This window comes from Xenopus tropicalis, chromosome 7, assembly GCF_000004195.4.
Source record: "Xenopus tropicalis strain Nigerian chromosome 7, UCB_Xtro_10.0, whole genome shotgun sequence".
Taxonomy (NCBI): Eukaryota; Metazoa; Chordata; class Amphibia; order Anura; family Pipidae; genus Xenopus; species Xenopus tropicalis.
In genome coordinates, this window is record NC_030683.2 from 13,211,509 (window position 1) to 13,230,936 (window position 19,428).

At 46.6% G+C, this 19,428-nt stretch overlaps 1 protein-coding gene across 4 annotated transcripts in view; it reads left to right on the plus strand.

The window, feature by feature from the left end:
* The window catches only part of sgms1 (sphingomyelin synthase 1), a 105,097-nt gene extending 93,969 nt beyond the window's left edge, over positions 1–11,128 (plus strand). For 3 of the 4 annotated variants that reach the window (XM_012966487.3, XM_012966488.3, XM_031905022.1), the window contains 3 exons: positions 3,139–3,292; positions 4,481–4,647; positions 6,785–11,128. In XM_012966487.3, coding sequence (XP_012821941.1) covers positions 3,139–3,292; positions 4,481–4,647; positions 6,785–6,967 — 504 coding nt within the window. In that variant the 3' untranslated portion in view covers positions 6,968–11,128. 4 annotated transcript variants of the gene reach the window in all.
* The last annotated feature ends 8,300 nt before the right edge of the window (positions 11,129–19,428 follow it).

The window sequence follows — 19,428 nt, forward strand, 5'->3', positions numbered from 1 at the left end:
GGCACTTATCTGCTCATATAGAAACCCCCGGCTACAAGTGGCACCCAGGCCGAGCGACCCGTCTGTACAGCAAATACCCCATCACAAGGGCTTATTCAAATAGACAATTTGTGTATCTAATGACTTTCCTGTCGTTAGATAGGCAAATGAAGGTTTATTTTGCTGGAGCCGTCACGTGGTTTCCCTGTCTGTGCTGGGCCTGTGTGTTCTGCCTGCTCCTTATATCCCCAGTCTAGAGCTGGGTTTAACCCAATCCTACCCAGTCTGTCCCATCTGCCTCCCAACAGCTTCACTAGACTCTCCCCATTTGGCATTTGTTTGTAGCATAAAAAGTGTTTCTTTGGGCTCGAGGTTTTATCAAGGACCTCTGGCTTGTTAGCCGTGCAATTAGCATAGAGAATGGCTGCTCAGTACCCGGGGAGATCATTAGCTGCCAGAATCCCTTACACATGGCACTCGGATTTATAGGCAAACGGTTCAATAAATGTCCCTGCTATGCTAATCCTCACCCTTATTGTAGGCTCCTGTGTGTGGGCTCCCCTGTGTGTATGGGCTCCCCTGTGTGTATGGGCTCCCCTGTGTGTGGGCTCCCCTGTGTGTGTGGGCTCCCCTGTGTGTGTGGGCTCCCCTGTGTGTGTGGGCTCCCCTGTGTGTGTGGGCTCCCCTGTGTGTGTGGGCTCCCCTGTGTGTGTGGGCTCCCCTGTGTGTATGGGCTCCCCTGTGTGTGGGCTCTCCTGTGTGTGGGCTCTCCTGTGTGTGTGGGCTCCCCTGTGTGTGTGGGCTCTCCTGTGTGTGGGCTCCCCTGTGTGTGTGGGCTCCCCTGTGTGTGGGCTCCCCTGTGTGTGTGGGCTCCCCTGTGTGTGTGGGCTCTCCTGTGTGTGGGCTCCCCTGTGTGTGTGGGCTCCCCTGTGTGTGTGGGCTCTCCTGTGTGTGGGCTCCCCTGTGTGTGTGGGCTCCCCTGTGTGTGTGGGCTCCCCTGTGTGTGTGGGCTCCCCTGTGTGTGTGGGCTCCCCTGTGTGTGTGGGCTCCCCTGTGTGTGTGGGCTCCCCTGTGTGTGTGGGCTCCCCTGTGTGTGTGGGCTCCCCTGTGTGTGTGGGCTCCCCTGTGTGTGTGGGCTCCCCTGTGTGTGTGGGCTCCCCTGTGTGTGTGGGCTCCCCTGTGTGTGTGGGCTCCCCTGTGTGTGTGGGCTCCCCTGTGTGTGTGGGCTCCCCTGTGTGTGTGGGCCCCCCTGTGTGTGTGGGCTCCCCTGTGTGTGTGGGCTCCCCTGTGTGTGTGGGCCCCCCTGTGTGTGGGCTCCCCTGTATGGGCCACCAATAAGAGGCGTGTGGGTGCAGTTAGTGGGGGCCTAAGCTATATAAATTAGTTGTGTTGTAGGCAGTTTTGCTGAATTGTGGGGGGGCAAGGACCCTTTCTAAACATTCTGGGGACCCATAGGTTAAGAATACCAGCATTATATGGTGCCACGTGGCTAGTGTAAGTGCCTGGCCCAAAGTCATAAATTGGATTCATAGCCAGACTGCAGGTCCAGGGAACTTCCATTTTAACTCTGAGGCATTCTGCCAATGAGAAATAATTGACAGGTTAGAGGGACATTATATCCAAGTTATAAATTAAGTTTATGCTCTATAAATGTTGGGGGAAACATACAGGCATGGGTTATTCTGGCAGGGAGTCCTGTTTATCTGCATATCGTTTTGTTTCTTAATTTCCGCGGGTGCAGCCATACTTACTCTCTGCACGTGACCTGATCTGCTGAATATGAATCACAGTGCCCTCCTGTGGCCAATTAGGAGAAATGCTTTACTCTATATAAATAAGCAGAAACATTTGATTAAAATTACTCTTGGACTATTTCTGGTAATAATATATATGTGTAAGTGTGTACAGCGGGGTATAAACTGGTGGGATGCTTGCCTGCTCTGCCGAGCAATTACATGACCCTCAGATAGTTATATACTGCAATAACAGGGCTGTTGGGTGAAAACATAAACCTCTAACTGACCTCCAATAAAGAGGATCAATATTCCTTTCTTCTTCACCCTCCCACTGATGACTTCTAATGGGGTGGGGGGGGAGGGGCGTCATGCCATATTGAGATTGATAGTGACTGATGGGGCCCTATGTGGAGTCTACAGGTCACCTGATCACCATGGCTGGACCCTTATACTAGTCCTTTATCCCTTGTTACCCATATGACTTTGGGGCATCCTTGATGCCAGTACAAAGCCAGGCTGGGTATTCTTCTAGGTTTTGGGGTGAAAAATTCGGGTCCGGGGGCTAATGGGGGTAATCTAATAAATGGTGCAAAGGTAGCATTATTTCTCAGCAGCCAATCAGCTGTTTAGGAGGCCAGTTACCTTCCCATTGCCTGTGTAATGGGGTTCCAGGCCTCTAGGAGAGAACAGAACCCTGAAACCTAGAATGTATTTATTTGTTAAGCAGTCACTGCCGGAGGCGACTGTGTAGCCCGCGGGGAAGCCGCTAATCACTGCTCAGGTTGCTGGACCCACAGTGAGAAGGCCCGGCAGTGATTGATGGGTACCGTGTAGGAAACGCCAGACGTGCCTTTGGCCGGGGCTTTCCGCAGAGAATAGAGCTGCCCCGGCGCTGTTACCGGAGCTATGTATGGCTCCCCTGTCACACTTTCCAGCCTTATTGCTATATTTATTATCCTGTCAGTGTAAACAGGAGGATCCCCTTGCTGTATGGCAGGGTATGAGCAGCCCCCCCCCCCCCCTGTAATTCTTTCCTAAACAGCCCCCGGGCCCAGCATTCTCTTTGCCTTGGTACCCCCAGTGGCACAGTGTGCCTAATGTGGCGCTGGCATTGGTACTATATCCGTTTTGTCCCCAAGGGCAGTGACACACAAGCTCAGCCATTCAGGGTGACTATAATTAGTAAATGCACAGGGAATTTAAAGGGACAGTGTCGGCAAAAGGAAGCGGAAAATGGAGAAAGATTTCCATTTACAGTAGTAAATGGCACCTCTGGGCTTCCGTAGGCATCTCTGTGCCCCTGCTGTGGCAGCCAGGCAAGGTTATAACTGTAAATGGCAGCACTATGGCAGCTCCCGTGCATATTGTGTATTGTGTTTTCCCACAGGCTCATCTCCCTTTCTTCTTTTTTTTTCCCCGGCAGCTGTTTGGCAAGTGGGAGGCACAGACCCGGAGGATACTGAAGATGCTAGCGGGCGGGGGCCTCTCCATCACAGGATCGCACACCTTGTGTGGGGACTATTTATACAGTGGCCACACTGTCATGTTAACGCTAACCTACATGTTCATCAAAGAGTGTAAGTGCATTTATTCTCCCTACCCTGTTTATTAGCAGGGCCTTTATGTTGTTTCTAAGCACAATATAAGGGCGAATAAGTATTACTATATAATATACAGTTGGGGAATTTCCCTATGGGACCAGTCTGTAAATTATATCCTTATAAACGGTGCTTAGTGATGTCATCAGTTATAATCGGAGCTTAGTGATGTCATTTCTGTCACATGACTCACTAAAACTTGTACAGGTATCGGACCCCTTATCTGGAAACCCATTATCCAGAAAGTTCCACATTACGGAAAGACCATCTTCCATAGACTCCATTTTAATCAAATAATTCACATTTTTAAAAATGGTTTTCCTTTTCTCTGTAATAATAAAACAGTACCTGTACTTGATCCCAACTAAGATATAATTACCCCTTATTGGGGGCAGAACAGCCCTATTGGGTTTATTTAATGGTTAAATGATTCCCTTTTCTCTGTAATAATAAAACAGTACCTGTACTTGATCCCAACTAAGATATAATTACCCCTTATTGGGGGCAGAACAGTCCTATTGGGTTTAATTCATGTTTAAATATTTTTTTTTAGCAACCTTAAGGTAGGAGATCCGAATTACAGAAAGACCCCTTATCTGGAAAACCCCAGGTCCTGAGTATTCTGGATAACAGGTCCCATACCTGTATATTATAATAAATAAAGTACCCCCTATTGTAAAATATGAGGATGTTAGAAGTCACCTCGGAGTTTCATGACCTCTATATGGTCACGGAACTCCTCGGGGGCTTATAATATCCCTATATGTTACAATAGGGGGCACTTTATTCACTATATATTATAAGGAACTCCTCGGGGGCTTATAATATCCCTATATGTTACAATAGGGGGTACTTTATTCACTATATATTATTAGGAACTCCTCGGGGACTTATAATATCCCTATATGTTACAATAGGGGGTACTTTATTCACTATATATTATTAGGAACCCCTCTGGGACTTATAATATCCCTAAATGTTACAATAGGGGGTACTTTATTCACTACATATATAAATATATATAATATATGCAGCATGACCTGGAACCTGGCCAATACTGAATGGCTTGCCCTAGCGGTGTGGCAGCTCCCGCCCCCATGTAAAGTGCAATATAAGATATAAGACACGCCCATAGATAAGGACACGCCCTCTGTGTGTTTCTAATAGATTCCTCGCCGCGCCTCTGGCTGTACCACTGGATCTGCTGGTTCCTCAGCTGCGTGGGAATCTTCTGCATCCTGCTGGCCCATGATCACTACACTGTGGACGTAGTCGTGGCCTATTATATCACATCCAGGAGCTTCTGGTGGTACCACACCATGGCCAACCAACAAGTAAGTTCCCACTAAAGGCTTCATTCTATATATAGTCCGTAACGAGAGGCAATGCTATTTACTAAACATGATGCATATTTAATGCAGCGTGTAACTGTGCCTTGTTAAAGTGACGGTAACGGCCTGCGGGGGAAGCTTTTAAGATTGTTGCATCGATCCACTTCATTGATTGGTAGAAATACTATTTAACAGGAATACCCGGGCAAGGTTATAGGGCAGCCTTATATACAAAGTAGAATATAGGCTACTCCCTACGTATAAATCCATGCTCCAGCAGTGTATATGGTATATTAGGATCGGGGGACAGATTTCTTCTTGCACAGCCTACTTCCTGCTTTCAGCTTTTCTAGGGAAACAGCCTGCTCCTGCTGGCTTACAGGGAAAATATACCCCCCCATCTTTTTTTTTCCCCAGTTGGGGAGACAATACATGTTCCAAAGATAAAAGGGAATCACTTTAGTCTCTATATGCTTACAGGGACCATTTCCCAGCATCCCCTAAGCTCACAGTGTAATGCAGCCCCACTCTCAGCTTGTTCCATTCTGGGTAGGGAAGCGCCGAATCCAGGATTCTGTTTGGTATTCAGCCAGGATTCAGCCAGGATGAAGGGGAGGGAGGGATGCATGACATGAAGGGGGGTTTGGGAGGTAATTTGTACGATTATCATGGTTTCCTCTCAGGCTAAGGGCCAGGGGCACGGACATGGAACCATTATCAGACTGGGGCCCCTGGGGGCCACCAGAGAACCTGACACTGAGGGCCCCTCCCAACAATTAGACGTAGGCAGTGCTAAATGTAATGGTGTTATACAGACCTGGGTGCGAGTAGGAAAGGGCTGATGGGAAGTGTCCTTGGCTGGGGCCCCCTAGTGGTACTCTGCTACTCTGGCAGGCCAGCCTGACCCTGACTGGGGCCAACAGTCACAAATCAATGGGGGGGGGGGGATCTTTAACTTCTATTTATGTCTCTTTTGTCTCAAAAAATAGCGATTCTGTTATGTTTGGGAAGGGAAATTTGGGGATAAAAGTATTATATTAAGGTACATTTCTGTTCTGGTTTACAAAAGGCTGTGAGGTGCTCTGTAAGTAAATACTGCAAGGGCCACAGCCCGACCCCTGCAGCGGTGCTTACAGACCCATGAAACCCATGAAACCATCGGTGCTGCCATACTGCACACACACAGGGTGCCTGTGTGTAACCCACAGTAGCGCCAGGGCTGGTTGTGCATCAGGAAAGCAATGGCAGGACCCTTCCCGCTTGCCCTGCAGTCGCCTGACCGTCTCTGCCCCTGGGGGAAACGTAATATTGCCCATCACTTCAGCAGGGTATTTTTATTCTCTTGTTTTGGACTGAAATCTGCTGGGAAATTTAAGAATCAATTACAAATAACCTTCACTTTTAGCCTCCAATTATTTAACTCTCTCATTGGCAACCAAGGGACTGAGGCACAGTAAGGCCAACCCTGCCCTAAAGTGCATCCAGCTAATGCTTCCCCTGGGATTCCCTCATGGAAACGGCCAGTTTGTACTTATACCCCCCCCCCCCCTATTGTAAGCAGCAGTCCTGCCCTGCTTTATGGCTGAGATTCTAGCTATCTGTATAACAGAGCATTCTGTCACAGTGGCACAGATCCTATCTGACCCCCCCATTGTAAGCAGCAGTCCTGCCCTGCTTTATGGCTGAGATTCTAGCTATCTGTATAACAGAGCATTCTGTCACAGTGGCACAGATCCTATCTGATCCCCCCCATTGTAAGCAGTAGTCATGCCCTGCTTTATGGCTGAGATTCTAGCTATCTGTATAACAGAGCATTCTGTCACAGTGGCACAGATCCTATCTGATCCCCCCATTGTAAGCAGCAGTCCTGCCCTGCTTTATGGCTGAGATTCTAGCTATCTGTATAACAGAGCATTCTGTCACAGTGGCACAGATCCTATCTGATCCCCCCATTGTAAGCAGCAGTCCTGCCCTGCTTTATGGCTGAGATTCTAGCTATCTGTATAACAGAGCATTCTGTCACAGTGGCACAGATCCTATCTGACCCCCCCATTGTAAGCAGCAGTCCTGCCCTGCTTTATGGCTGAGATTCTAGCTATCTGTATAACATGTATAAATAATGTGGCGTTTGTATTTCCAGGTGCTAAAAGAGGAGAGCTCAGCAAACCTCCTATCCCGGGTATGGTGGTACAGGCCGTTCCAGTACTTTGAGAGAAACGTCGTTGGCATCGTGCCATACACCATGCAGTGGCCCATTCTGGCGTATCTGCAGCGTCTGGGCATGAAGCGAGCCAAGTACAGCCGACTGGTGAATCAGTTATAGCGGCCAAAGGAGGCCAGTGAGCCCACGCCCCGAGCCAGACTCACCTTTACCTGATCAGCACTGTGATATTTCTCCTCTCCAAAGGACCCACGTTGGATACAAGTGTAACCACGAATTTAATTTATCATGAACTGTTTCCCCTTCCCTGCAGGAGCCTGACTGGCCCTTAGCCATGTGGTGCAGGAAGGGACCGCCTCCTTCTTATTATTCTTATTATTCTATGCTTTTATACCCTTCTGCTCTCTTTTCCAGCCGCGCCTGGGAACAAACCATTATTTTCTTGGGAAAACATACTTTCATATCACAGGCCCTGAATACTGGGCCGTAAGCCATTTTCTAAGCAGTGTCGCTATACAGGTTGCTACGTCCCTAACACGATGGAAGCCAGAGGTGTGTTTTGAGGGGGTGCAGGCAGGGGAGACCACCCTAGGACCCGTGGGACTGCAGTTGCACCCTGCGCTTTTATCTCTATTCAGGACGGGGCTGCAACTGAAATATTTTATATCAGAGTACAGCTCCCAGCATGCACTGTGGCTGCCAGGGTATGCTGGGACTTGTAGTTAAACAACTCCACGTTGGATTGTGTTTAATAAACCGTCCCCACACCAGGTATTTTTGATCCCCAAAGCCTCACCACCAGTGACAACTGCCCTGGCTTAAGCCGCCGTCCCGTGAACTGCCAGATATTTTTTCCCAAATAGTCGCATTTCTATTCCACGTAGGGCTCGGCCCTTCTCCCCCGGTTTGGGTCGGTTTGGTAAAAAAAAGAGGGTTTTGTAAAATCTTCCTCCCTCCCACCAAGTCCCAGAACTCTCTGTTGTACAGCGATTTTTTCTAAGGAATTTCCTACCTTTATTTTTCAAACAGAAACGCCGCGTATAAACGCCCTTTAGAGATTTCTACGCCAGAGAATAAAGATCCGAATCCGGAGGATATTTGTAACTGTTTCTAGTGCCTTTCTCGTCTCGATTGTATGGTCAGTAGGCAGTCTTACAGATTTCGCTTTTAAAGTATTCTATGACACAGTTAAAGATATATATATATATATATGTAAAGAGAGATCTTATTGCATCTATTTGTGAACCCCATTTGTCCCCCCACGTTTATAAACCAAGGTTTTTTTTTTTTGGTTTTTTTAAATTCTTACATTTTTTAACAATAAACTAGAACTTTTTTTGACTATTTTGTTACAAGCTTTGATGCTGATTTGATGAAACGCTCTTTCTGAAATTCACATTGCTCTTAGAGTCAAATGAAACAACCCCCCAAACAAATGAATCAGAAGTTTCCCCTCCCGAGCACATATTTTTTTGTACCCTAGTTTTTGAGATATTAGCGGTTTCTATGCTAGTATAATGAATTTGCCACAGCAGCGCCCCCTGCTGTTCCCTGTAGCTGGGCAAAATGAAGTTATTTAGCAGAGCTGAGCAACAGAAATGAGCAGAGAAGCGCCCGGAGATGCTTCTCTGCTCAGTAATTTCATTAATGCCCAGCCAGCTGAATCGTTCTAGGGAGACCTATCAGGAGAGGCACGTTTTAGAGAGGCACGTTTTAGAGAGGCCTCTCCATCCGGGTCTCTCTAAAAAGGCTAGGGGGTGGAGTATGGACAAATAATGAGCATGTTCTGGGTCCAATGGGGTGGCCTTCAGGTGATCCTATATATAATCCAAATTGGCAGCTCTTATTGGTCACAGTCACAATCAGTAGTCATACTCGGCCCATCTCCCGTTTTACTGCAACTCTCCTGCATCCAATGGAAGTTGTAGTGCAACAGTAGATAATTTATTTATACCCCCCCCCCCACTAGAATTGACATTTTTCAGTAACAGTAGATGGCGCTGCTGTTTTGAAATTTATTATACCAAGATAATGTGAACGGCAAAAGCGCTCGAAAGAGCAAGAAATGATACGTTTGTTATGGGGTGTTTACTTCCCCTTTAAATGTTTTTTCCATCCATAGTGATATATATATATTTTTGTCCAAACGTTTTCATACTCGCCAGAAACACAAGAAATAGAATAACCTTATATATTTATATAAATGACCAATGTGGGACCATCAGGTGACCTAGTGGCTTCCTCTCAATGACTTTGGGCCCCGACTGGGATTGTATTTTTTTGGCCCAAAATCATTTGCGGTTCATCATTTCTTTCCCCTTTTCCCCCCGGAGAGGACGAGGCCCAACGCACTACCCATTTGGAGACTATGTTACCCGAGAAGGGCAGGAAGCCAGGGGCTTGTTACAGGGATTTTATTTTTTAAATATTAACCCATTGGGTGCAAGAGCAGTTTGTATTTTAGCATTAGTGTTCTTCTGAATAAGCCTCACATTAAAGGGGAAATAGGACTTGATGCTGTGCTTAAAATCTCTGTTTTTTTCCCCTGTATATGTTCCCTGTATATGTATATTTTACCCTCCTATGGGGCAGTTTTTATGAACAGAGATTCAAAAAGGAATGTTCCAGGACTGGATAGTTCAGTGCTTTCCACTCACCCCAAGCTTTGTGAGCATTACAGGTTGGCCGTCTGGCTAATGGGGGTTTAATAAGAGCAGGAACCATTGCACCAATGTTCCCAGTTGCACTGCCTTCCCCCAGGAAGGGACTGTCCGAACAGGAAGTGCACGTATAAAAAAGCCGGCCCCCATAACAATGAATGCAAAAATGTCTTATAATGCACAGAAATGTGGGTTTTAACTACAGCATCAATTAAACTATAGATGGATAAATAAATGGGAGGGCGGGGCTAGTGTTAGTGTCCTGCAAAAAGGTCTAAAGCTTGTCAGCTCCACTCCAATTGGGAAAGTAGGAATGATCCAATCATTGTGGTCGCCCTGCTGATGGTTGGATCATAGTGAGGTTCTAGGGAGAGCCGACCAATTAAGAACCACATCAACGTTTTTTCTAACCCGTCTAATAAATATCTGGGCCACGGCTATAAGTTGGGCAGTCAGATCCCTATACGGCTGACTTTGCCCACTCTTATTGGCCCGTGTATGGCTCTCAAAACTAGTGAACGTTTAATTGCTCTTCTGAGCACTTTATCGTTTTCAAGATATTAACAGTTTTAAACTGCTATTATAATCATAAACTGATATTATCGTGAACCGCCCGCAGAAACATCCCATGACTCCTCTGCTCCCAACCTTCATTTTGTGAGCAGGGGCGACACCACGGGACGTTTCTTCTATCAGGGAATTCATTTTCAGCCGACGGTCACAGTCGCACAAAATGACCACCAGGTGGTGCTGTTGGTTCAAATCGATTACATTAGCAGTTTAAAAAGCGCTTAAGTTTTGAAAGCTGTAAAAAAAAAAATGCAAAAGTGCTCAGCAGGGAGGGGGGTCATACAAAGGCAGTTTTTGTTGAACCGCAACTCCCCAACAGCTCCCGGGGAACTGTAGTGCAGCAGGTTGTAGAACTGCAGGTTAGATACAGGTCCTAGTCTCCGCCCTCTTCTCTTAACCCCACCCCTATTTACTGCCAAGCCATGTCCCCCTGTTACCCACTCTCTCTATCTTATTTGCCCTTTATTTTTTTATTCTTTTTTTTTTTTTTTGCCCTAATTAACCCTGTTAATTCAAGGAGAAACTAAAGTATTCGCCGCTCTGATTGCCAATGTACAGAATGGAATTTTTTTAAGAATGGGAAGATGTCTATAATTGATATATATTCGCGTATATATCCTGTATTTTCTGTAAAGCAGAGTTTTCTTCTGTGTTTTTTGTGTATTCACAAGGTGATATTTGTACTGTAAAAAAAACAAACAAAAACAAACGACTATTGGTGATTTGAACGATTGAAAATAAAAAAAAAAACGAGGAAAAAAAAAACCACAAACAGAAAACACTTGAAATTGTGTTTGTACTTGTGTCCATAGCTCCTAATGCCTGTGTCTGTCTATTTATGGTGTCTTTTATGGTCTTAATATAAGCCCCGCCCCCTACAGGCTTTCTGAATATGTTCGTATGATTTTAACTTGTTATTCTTTTTGACCCTCCCAGGCTTCCTTTGCCGCTGTTCCCCCTTCCTTTGTCCTTTTCTTTTTTTTTTTTGTCATTTCCAGAACTGGTAATTAAAATACATTTATATTTAACTTTGGACGGCCATGTTGAATCCTTTGCTGGACCAATAAGTGACCTAATAAAGAATCTTAATCAATTTGGATGTACACATCGGTAATTATTGCCCGTTTATATATTGATCCTGAGATGCCATTTTGTGATGTTGTGTTCGACACTCGCTGATCACATGACGGGAAAACACTGCAAGTTCCGTCTGTAATTGGGGAAAAATAGTGGGAGTTAGAGACACCTCTGTCTAAGCATCAAGTTTTTCCCATGGGGCTAGCCATATTCTTCATTTCCCAGGGTGCCACAGCCAGTACAATGGGAAGGGAGCAAGATAGCAGCTCCCAGTAGGTATCAGAATAGCACTCAATAGTAAGAAATCCAAGTCCGGCTTGGGACTCCTCCAGTTACATGGGAGTAGGAGAAACAATAGGTTAGCTGAAAGCAGTTCTAATGTGTAGCGCCCGCTCCTGAAAGCTCAGACTCAGGCACACTTTACTGCTGCGCTGCAAGTTGGAGTGATATCCCCCCCTCCCTCCCAGCAGCCGATCAGCAGAACAATGGGAAGGGAGCAAGATAGCAGCTCCCAGTAGGTATCAGAATAGCACTCAATAGTAAGAAATCCAAGTCCGGCTTGGGACTCCTCCAGTTACATGGGAGTAGGAGAAACCCACAGTTAACGTGAAGTTAAAAAAGAATCCAGTCTGAGCTTCATCTTCATCTTATGGGGGAAAAGTTGGTAAAGGCCAACACTAACCCTATCTGAGCTGTAACGGGAAGGTTTGATAACCATGAAACTAAACAGAACTGGCTGCCATGGCCACTCAGAGCAACAGAAGCTTCACCAAGATCCAGAAGCAGCGGCAAAGAGCTCACTTTACTGTACAGCCACCGAGGGATCCATGATGGTCTTCATATCAGAACAGAGTCACATCCCACCAGGCAGCCATAATCTGTTCCACTCCATCTTCTATGACTCCTGCCTGGTACCTGTACTCCCACCATATTTCTGGCCCCCTCTGCTGACACGTCTCCTACTTCCCTGCTTATCGTCTTCTTCAGCTACCTAATGAAGATCTGGAGGCTCATTGAGAGATGTCTTTAGGGTCATACAAATAAAGGGGACTGCTCTTGGGCCCCGTGTCCCACACAACACCAGTTGTAGGAACAGATCTGAGGGGGGTAGCAGGTACAGGAGGGCAACATGAAGTCAGTGGGGCAATATGGTGCCAGTAGGTCAAGTTGTAACAGGAGGGCAAGATGGAGGCTGAATGGTAAGAGTAAGGCAAGGCGATGAGACAGCAGTTCAAGATGGTTTCAGTAGTGACCATAACACTTTCTATCAGTGCTGCCCAATCTGCAACTGTTGTATATCCGGAACTTACTGTACCAGCCCAGAGGTTCAGTTGCCATAAAACTGTATTGCCCCACAGCAGCTCCCCATCTTGGATTTATTTAGGCCATATTGTGTGTGTGTCAGTGGCACTGCACATGCTCAGTGAGCTCTGGGCTGGAGTTGATAAGCTGATTCTAAATGCTTACCTTATACCCTGGGCTGGTTCTCCTGTAAGAAGAAATCCACACCGGCCCGGGGTATAAGGTAAGCGATTAGAATCACTGGGGCGGGGTCCCTAACATTCTGGCAGCCCCCTGTGATTGTACCTTTCCTTCTTTAATGAATTCTGATGCAGAATGCACTGGTTTCTGAGCTGCCATGTAATCGGAATCTGAATTCCTTGCTGATCAGCCTTGTATTGTGTCTTTGGTACTATATATATATATATATATATATATATATATAATAGGTGTATATTCAAATGCCCACGTGCCAAGCGGTAAAGATGGCGCAATGTCCCACACTCAAGCTCAGTAATAAGTGTTTGCTCCGGTGCCCCCGAACCATTGGGCGCAGCCTGGTAACTAAACACAGGGGGATCACCCCGAGGAAGAGCAGCTCCCTGTGCCTATTGGTTGGAATCAGTGAGGATCCAGTAATAATAAGGGGCATTTGGTGGCATTTTGTGGTGCCGCTGTGTCTGTAGTTTCTGTAAATAAGAAGCTTTTGATGAATGTTTATTTCAGACACTTATGACTGTGGGAGCAGGTATAATGGTCTAACTGCGCCCCCTGCTGGATGGAACACACAGCGCCCTACTCAGTACTGCTTTAAATGCTATTGATTTTGCATCAAGTTTTTGCTCTGTAATTGTTTTTTGTAGCAGTTTTAACATTAAATAAAGTTCATTCTTCTCTGAGGGACGACCCTCTAGCAGCAGAGCACCCCCTTGCCGGGGTATGGTTACCCTAAACCAGCCGCTGCTTACTCCATGGCTGCCCAGAAAGCAGTGCGGTCTGCATCATGCAATTACTGGGGCCCTTCCTGCACCCTCTCTCCTTACTAACCCCAGGTCTCGGCAGGGCCCATGGGGCTCCCTCTGCTCCCCCAGTTATTCTGCCGCTGGCATCATGATATAAAATATATTTCTAAATAGGCGCAGGGGGTGTGTATTTACTGTGTTTCTGGAAGGAGGCACTGAGGGCACGGATAAAGCTCAGGGGCTATTTCATAGCAACGACAATTATCATAGATTTCAGTATCTATAATAAAGCTGTGCATCATGCAGGGGAGGGGCAAAGCCAGACTGGCAGTGGCACAGCCTATCAGGGGCCTTAGGTAGTGGCTAATTTTGGTATATAGGGCTCAGAGGGCCAGACCAGGGCCCCCCAGGATTCTCACTGCTATGTCGGTGTCTGCCCCAGGGTCTCCAACTACAACTCCCATCATCCCACTGGCAGATTGCACATCCCTAATTTTGGAATTTCATCCCCTCCATATGGGGGGGAGCAATCTTTTTACATTGCCATACATAAGGACATTAATGATATTCCTCCTTACATCAGACTGTGCCAGTGTGTGCAGGGTGCCCTAGTTACCCTGGCACTGCCCCCTATATTAGCTAGAAATAGATACCCCCACCCAGTTCATTGTGTTACCTGCAGCCGGGAGTGAGGGGGAGAGAGAGCCTGAGCTGAGGGGCAGAGAGAGACTGAGCCGAGGGGGAGAGAGCCTGAGCCGAGGGGGAGAGAGAGCCTGAGCCGAGGGGGAGAGAGAGACTGAGCCGAGGGGGAGAGAGAGACTGAGCCAAGGGGGAGAGAGAGACTGAGCCAAGGGGGAGAGAGAGCCTGAGCCGAGGGGGAGAGAGAGACTGAGCCGAGGGGGAGAGAGAGACTGAGCCGAGGGGGTGAGAGAGCCTGAGCCGAGGGGGAGAGAGAGACTGAGCCGAGGGGGAGAGAGAGCCTGAGCCGAGGGGGAGAGAGAGACTGAGCCGAGGGGGAGAGAGAGACTGAGCCGAGGGGGAGAGAGAGCCTGAGCCGAGGGGGAGAGAGAGACTGAGCCGAGGGGGAGAGAGAGACTGAGCCGAGGGGGAGAGAGAGCCTGAGCCGAGGGGGAGAGAGAGACTGAGCCGAGGGGGAGAGAGAGACTGAGCCGAGGGGGAGAGAGAGCCTGAGCCGAGGGGGAGAGAGAGACTGAGCCGAGGGGGAGAGAGACTGAGCCAAGGGGGAGAGAGGAAGAGGCTCCTATAAGGAGACACAAGGTGGCACAGAGCTAATTTATAGCTGCGCCTCACACTGGGGATGTACGACGCACACACTCCCCCTGCCTAAATCAGTCCTTTCCTCATAGAAGATAAAGAGCAGAACTGCACATCTCCTGCCCTGAGAGCTTTACAGGAACCAGGAACCTTTTTCTAACCAGTTTCCCATGTATTCCAACCAAGGTCTGGATTTTGGTGGTCACGGACCCCAAAAGGATGCAGTTTCTTGCACATAGATGAACATCTCTAGTTTCCCCCACCAGGCCTCACTCATTTTAGGCCACACTATATCTCCAAAATTATCCTTAAGTGGCTACAAACCAATGGGCAGATGCCAGCTGTTTCACTGAATCAGGGTCCGACTGGGGAATGCCAAGGTGCCCCCCAGGCTGAACCGAATATATGGCTATAAGATCTACTGCCATTGGTCGGCCTCACCCTGTTCTCTTTCATTCCTGCAGACAGCGCCACTGGGGCCAAGCTTCTCTGGTGGGCCGCTGGTTCCCAACTCCAACTCTGCTTCAACCAATGGCCAGTGCCAGACATAAACAGGACCACAGTCCTTGGTGGTACAAAGCCTACCTCAGGTCAGTGGTGGTATCACCGGGTCTCTCCTTGGTCCCAACTAGAAACCCTCTAATACAGTCACAAGCAGTTACTAGAAATACAAAATACGCCGGGCAGGCCACTCTCTAACCATGGCTGCCACAAATGTGCATAAGGTGTCAGGTACAGTTTCACTATATAAACATGGAATTACAGAGATAAACCATCATGAAAGGAAAAAAAAAAAAAAACAAGATTAAATATTAATGTGTAATGAGCTGGAAGAGCTGAATAAGTTCCAGAAACAATAATTGTACCATATTATCCAAGCAATGAGGGGAGGGATAGTCTGGCAGAACAACATCAGAGTTGGATACAAGCACCAAAACCCATGGAAGAGACAGAACTTCTCCACCATGGGTTCAGTGGGTGAGTGCTTGAGAGCCCACCTCCCATCAAGGGTTAAATGGTTCAGGAGATGACTGTATAGGGTGCCCATTTGGGGGCACTGGCAATGGCTGTAGATCACTAAACCTACCATGAGGGTCCAAATACAGTATTACACTGGCCCCAGGGGAATAAGGTGGCCCCTGGTAGTGGCCCTGGGCACACAGAGGTAGCAGAATATGGCACCCATGGGTACCGGGAAGGCTGCAGTAGGCGACTCAATACAAATGGATGATTAGAACGGTTTCCCAGTGTAAATGCATGAGAAGTTGGTGCTTCGGCATTAGGGACAATACAGAGAATTAGGCCCTCCCTATAAACAGGAATTCCTAATCGCACATCCATCTCCGTGTCATTTACAGCCTCTGATTACTGGGGCAGAGCAGATAAAGCGGCTTGTTATTTCCCCGGAATGTTCTAGCTGGGGCAGAAAGCAGCCAATGGTTTTTGTGCCTGCAGCGATGACATCAATAGGAACAAGCCAATGACTTTGGGGATCTTTGTCCCCAGGCCCAGGTCAGTAGATAGGACGAGGGAAGAGTTTGCATCGGTATCACAATATCACTGATTAATAGCAATAAACACTGCCTTTGAGACCATCAAACCCAAATGAAGGTCGGTGGAGATAAGAGGCAGTGACATGTGCTCGTTATCATTCCAAGGGTGGCCTTCAGGCAGCAACTGCCGCCCATTAACCCACAATAGGTTCAATACTTATATCAGGCACCATTATACCTGCCCAGCCTAAGCCTATGCACCCCCACATGGGAATGGAATGGGGCTCGGCAGCGGCTCCATCTGATCCTGAAGCTTCACGTGAGAGAAATGGAACCTTGGAACCCATGTCTGGGAGTTTTCCTCTCTCAGCAGCAGATAAATGACTAAGTATTGCGCATAGAGTTGTCCCTTGCACCCTGCCCCAGTACAGGGATATGATGTGTATTTGGGTAGAGTGTATGGGAATTGCAGATAACTAATTATAACTCAACTAAAATACCATTAAATCTCCTATCCTACCCTATGACATCTCCTTACATAGCCTATGGCTGCTTCCCAGGTCACATGATGCTGTCATCAAAATAAATCCCTGTACCTGGAAAGAATAACTGTTCCTGAGTAAAGTTCTGTATCTTGTGGGAAAATTTTAGTTACTTTCCTTGGTTTGGGCCACTCTTGTATGGCTTGTATGGGGGAACGTATTTCCTGGTTTGCATGTGAGTCTTTCTACTTCCTCTCTGACAAACAGCTACTTCCTCTTTGGCAAACAGCTACTTCCTCTCTGACAAACAGCTACTTCCTCTTTGGCAAACAACTATTTCCTCTCTGGAAAACAGTTTCTTCCTCTCTGACAAACAGCTTTTTCCTCTCTGACAAACAGCTACTTCCTCTCTGACAAACAGCTACTTCCTCTCTGACAAACAGCTTCTTCCTCTCTGACAAACATCTACTTCCTCTTTGGCAAACAACTATTTCCTCTCTGGAAAACAACTACTTCCTCTCTGACAAACAGCTACTTCCTCTTTGGCAAACAACTATATCCTCTCTGGAAAATAGCTTCATCCTCTCTGACAAACAGCTACTTTCTCTCTGACAAACAGCTACTTCCTCTCTGACAAACAGCTACTTCCTCTTTGGCAAACAACTATATCCTCTCTGGAAAATAGCTTCATCCTCTCTGACAAACAGCTACTTTCTCTCTGACAAACAGTTACTTCCTCTCTGACAAACAGCTACTTCCTCTCTGACAAACAGCTACTTCCTCTTTGGCAAACAACTATATCCTCTCTGGAAAATAGCTTCATCCTCTCTGACAAACAGCTACTTTCTCTCTGACAAACAGCTACTTCCTCTCTGACAAACAGCTACTTCCTCTTTGGCAAACAACTATATCCTCTCTGGAAAATAGCTTCATCCTCTCTGACAAACAGCTACTTTCTCTCTGACAAACAGTTACTTCCTCTCTGACAAACAGCTACTTCCTCTCTGACAAACAGCTACTTCCTCTTTGGCAAACAACTATATCCTCTCTGGAAAATAGCTTCATCCTCTCTGACAAACAGCTACTTTCTCTCTGACAAACAGCTACTTCCTCTCTGACAAACAGCTACTTCCTCTTTGGCAAACAACTATATCCTCTCTGGAAAATAGCTTCATCCTCTCTGACAAACAGCTACTTTCTCTCTGACAAACAGTTACTTCCTCTCTGACAAACAGCTACTTCCTCTCTGACAAACAGCTACTTCCTCTCTGACAAACAGCTACTTCCTCTTTGGCAAACAACTATATCCTCTCTGGAAAATAGCTTCATCCTCTCTGACAAACAGCTACTTTCTCTCTGACAAACAGTTACTTCCTCTCTGACAAACAGCTACTTTCTCTCTGACAAACAGCTACTTCCTCTTTGGCAAACAACTATATCCTCTCTGGAAAATAGCTTCATCCTCTCTGACAAACAGCTACTTTCTCTCTGACAAACAGCTTCATCCTCTCTGACAAACAGCTACTTTCTCTCTGACAAACAGCTACTTCCTCTCTGACAAACAGCTACTTCCTCTTTGGCAAACAACTATATCCTCTCTGGAAAATAGCTTCATCCTCTCTGACAAACAGCTACTTCCTCTCTGACAAACAGCTACTTTCTCTCTGACAAACAGTTACTTCCTCTCTGACAAACAGCTACTTCCTCTCTGACAAACAGCTACTTCCTCTTTGGCAAACAACTATATCCTCTCTGGAAAATAGCTTCATCCTCTCTGACAAACAGCTACTTTCTCTCTGACAAACAGCTACTTCCTCTCTGACAAACAGCTACTTCCTCTTTGGCAAACAACTATATCCTCTCTGGAAAATAGCTTCATCCTCTCTGACAAACAGCTACTTTCTCTCTGACAAACAGTTACTTCCTCTCTGACAAACAGCTACTTCCTCTCTGACAAACAGCTACTTCCTCTCTGACAAACAGCTACTTCCTCTTTGGCAAACAACTATATCCTCTCTGGAAAATAGCTTCATCCTCTCTGACAAACAGCTACTTTCTCTCTGACAAACAGTTACTTCCTCTCTGACAAACAGCTACTTTCTCTCTGACAAACAGCTACTTTCTCTCTGACAAACAGTTACTTCCTCTCTGACAAACAGCTACTTCCTCTCTGACAAACAGCTACTTCCTCTCTGACAAACAGCTACTTCCTCTTTGGCAAACAACTATATCCTCTCTGGAAAATAGCTTCATCCTCTCTGACAAACAGCTACTTTCTCTCTGACAAACAGTTACTTCCTCTCTGACAAACAGCTACTTCCTCTCTGACAAACAGCTACTTCCTCTTTGGCAAAAAACTATTTTCTCTCTGGAAAACAACTTCTTCCTCAGAAGTACTGCCTTGCTTTATGGTTAGACCTTCACTGAGGATCAGAGCACATAGCGGGATGAATGATCCATATTATTTTATTATACTGCTGCCTCCACAACATCACTGGGGAGAACACTTGGGAAAAATAGGCATTGCCTGGGAATCCTGGGTAGATTTCCCAGCTACGGAAAGTTCCATTTATGGCCCCATTTACCAAAACAGGCAACAGCCATTGGAGTGCTAGGACACACCCACGTTTGACTACTTGTAAACAACAAAGACCGAGGTGCGATGGAGCCTTTACACGAGGCTTTGCTGCCCAAATAATACAGAACATTGACCCTGAAGGCCATTTTCAGTTTACACTTGATCCCACCTCTTTGGTTAGCGCCTTCTTAATCATCTCTCACTCACAATGAAACCTCCTGTATAAAGAACTCCTCCTTATCTGT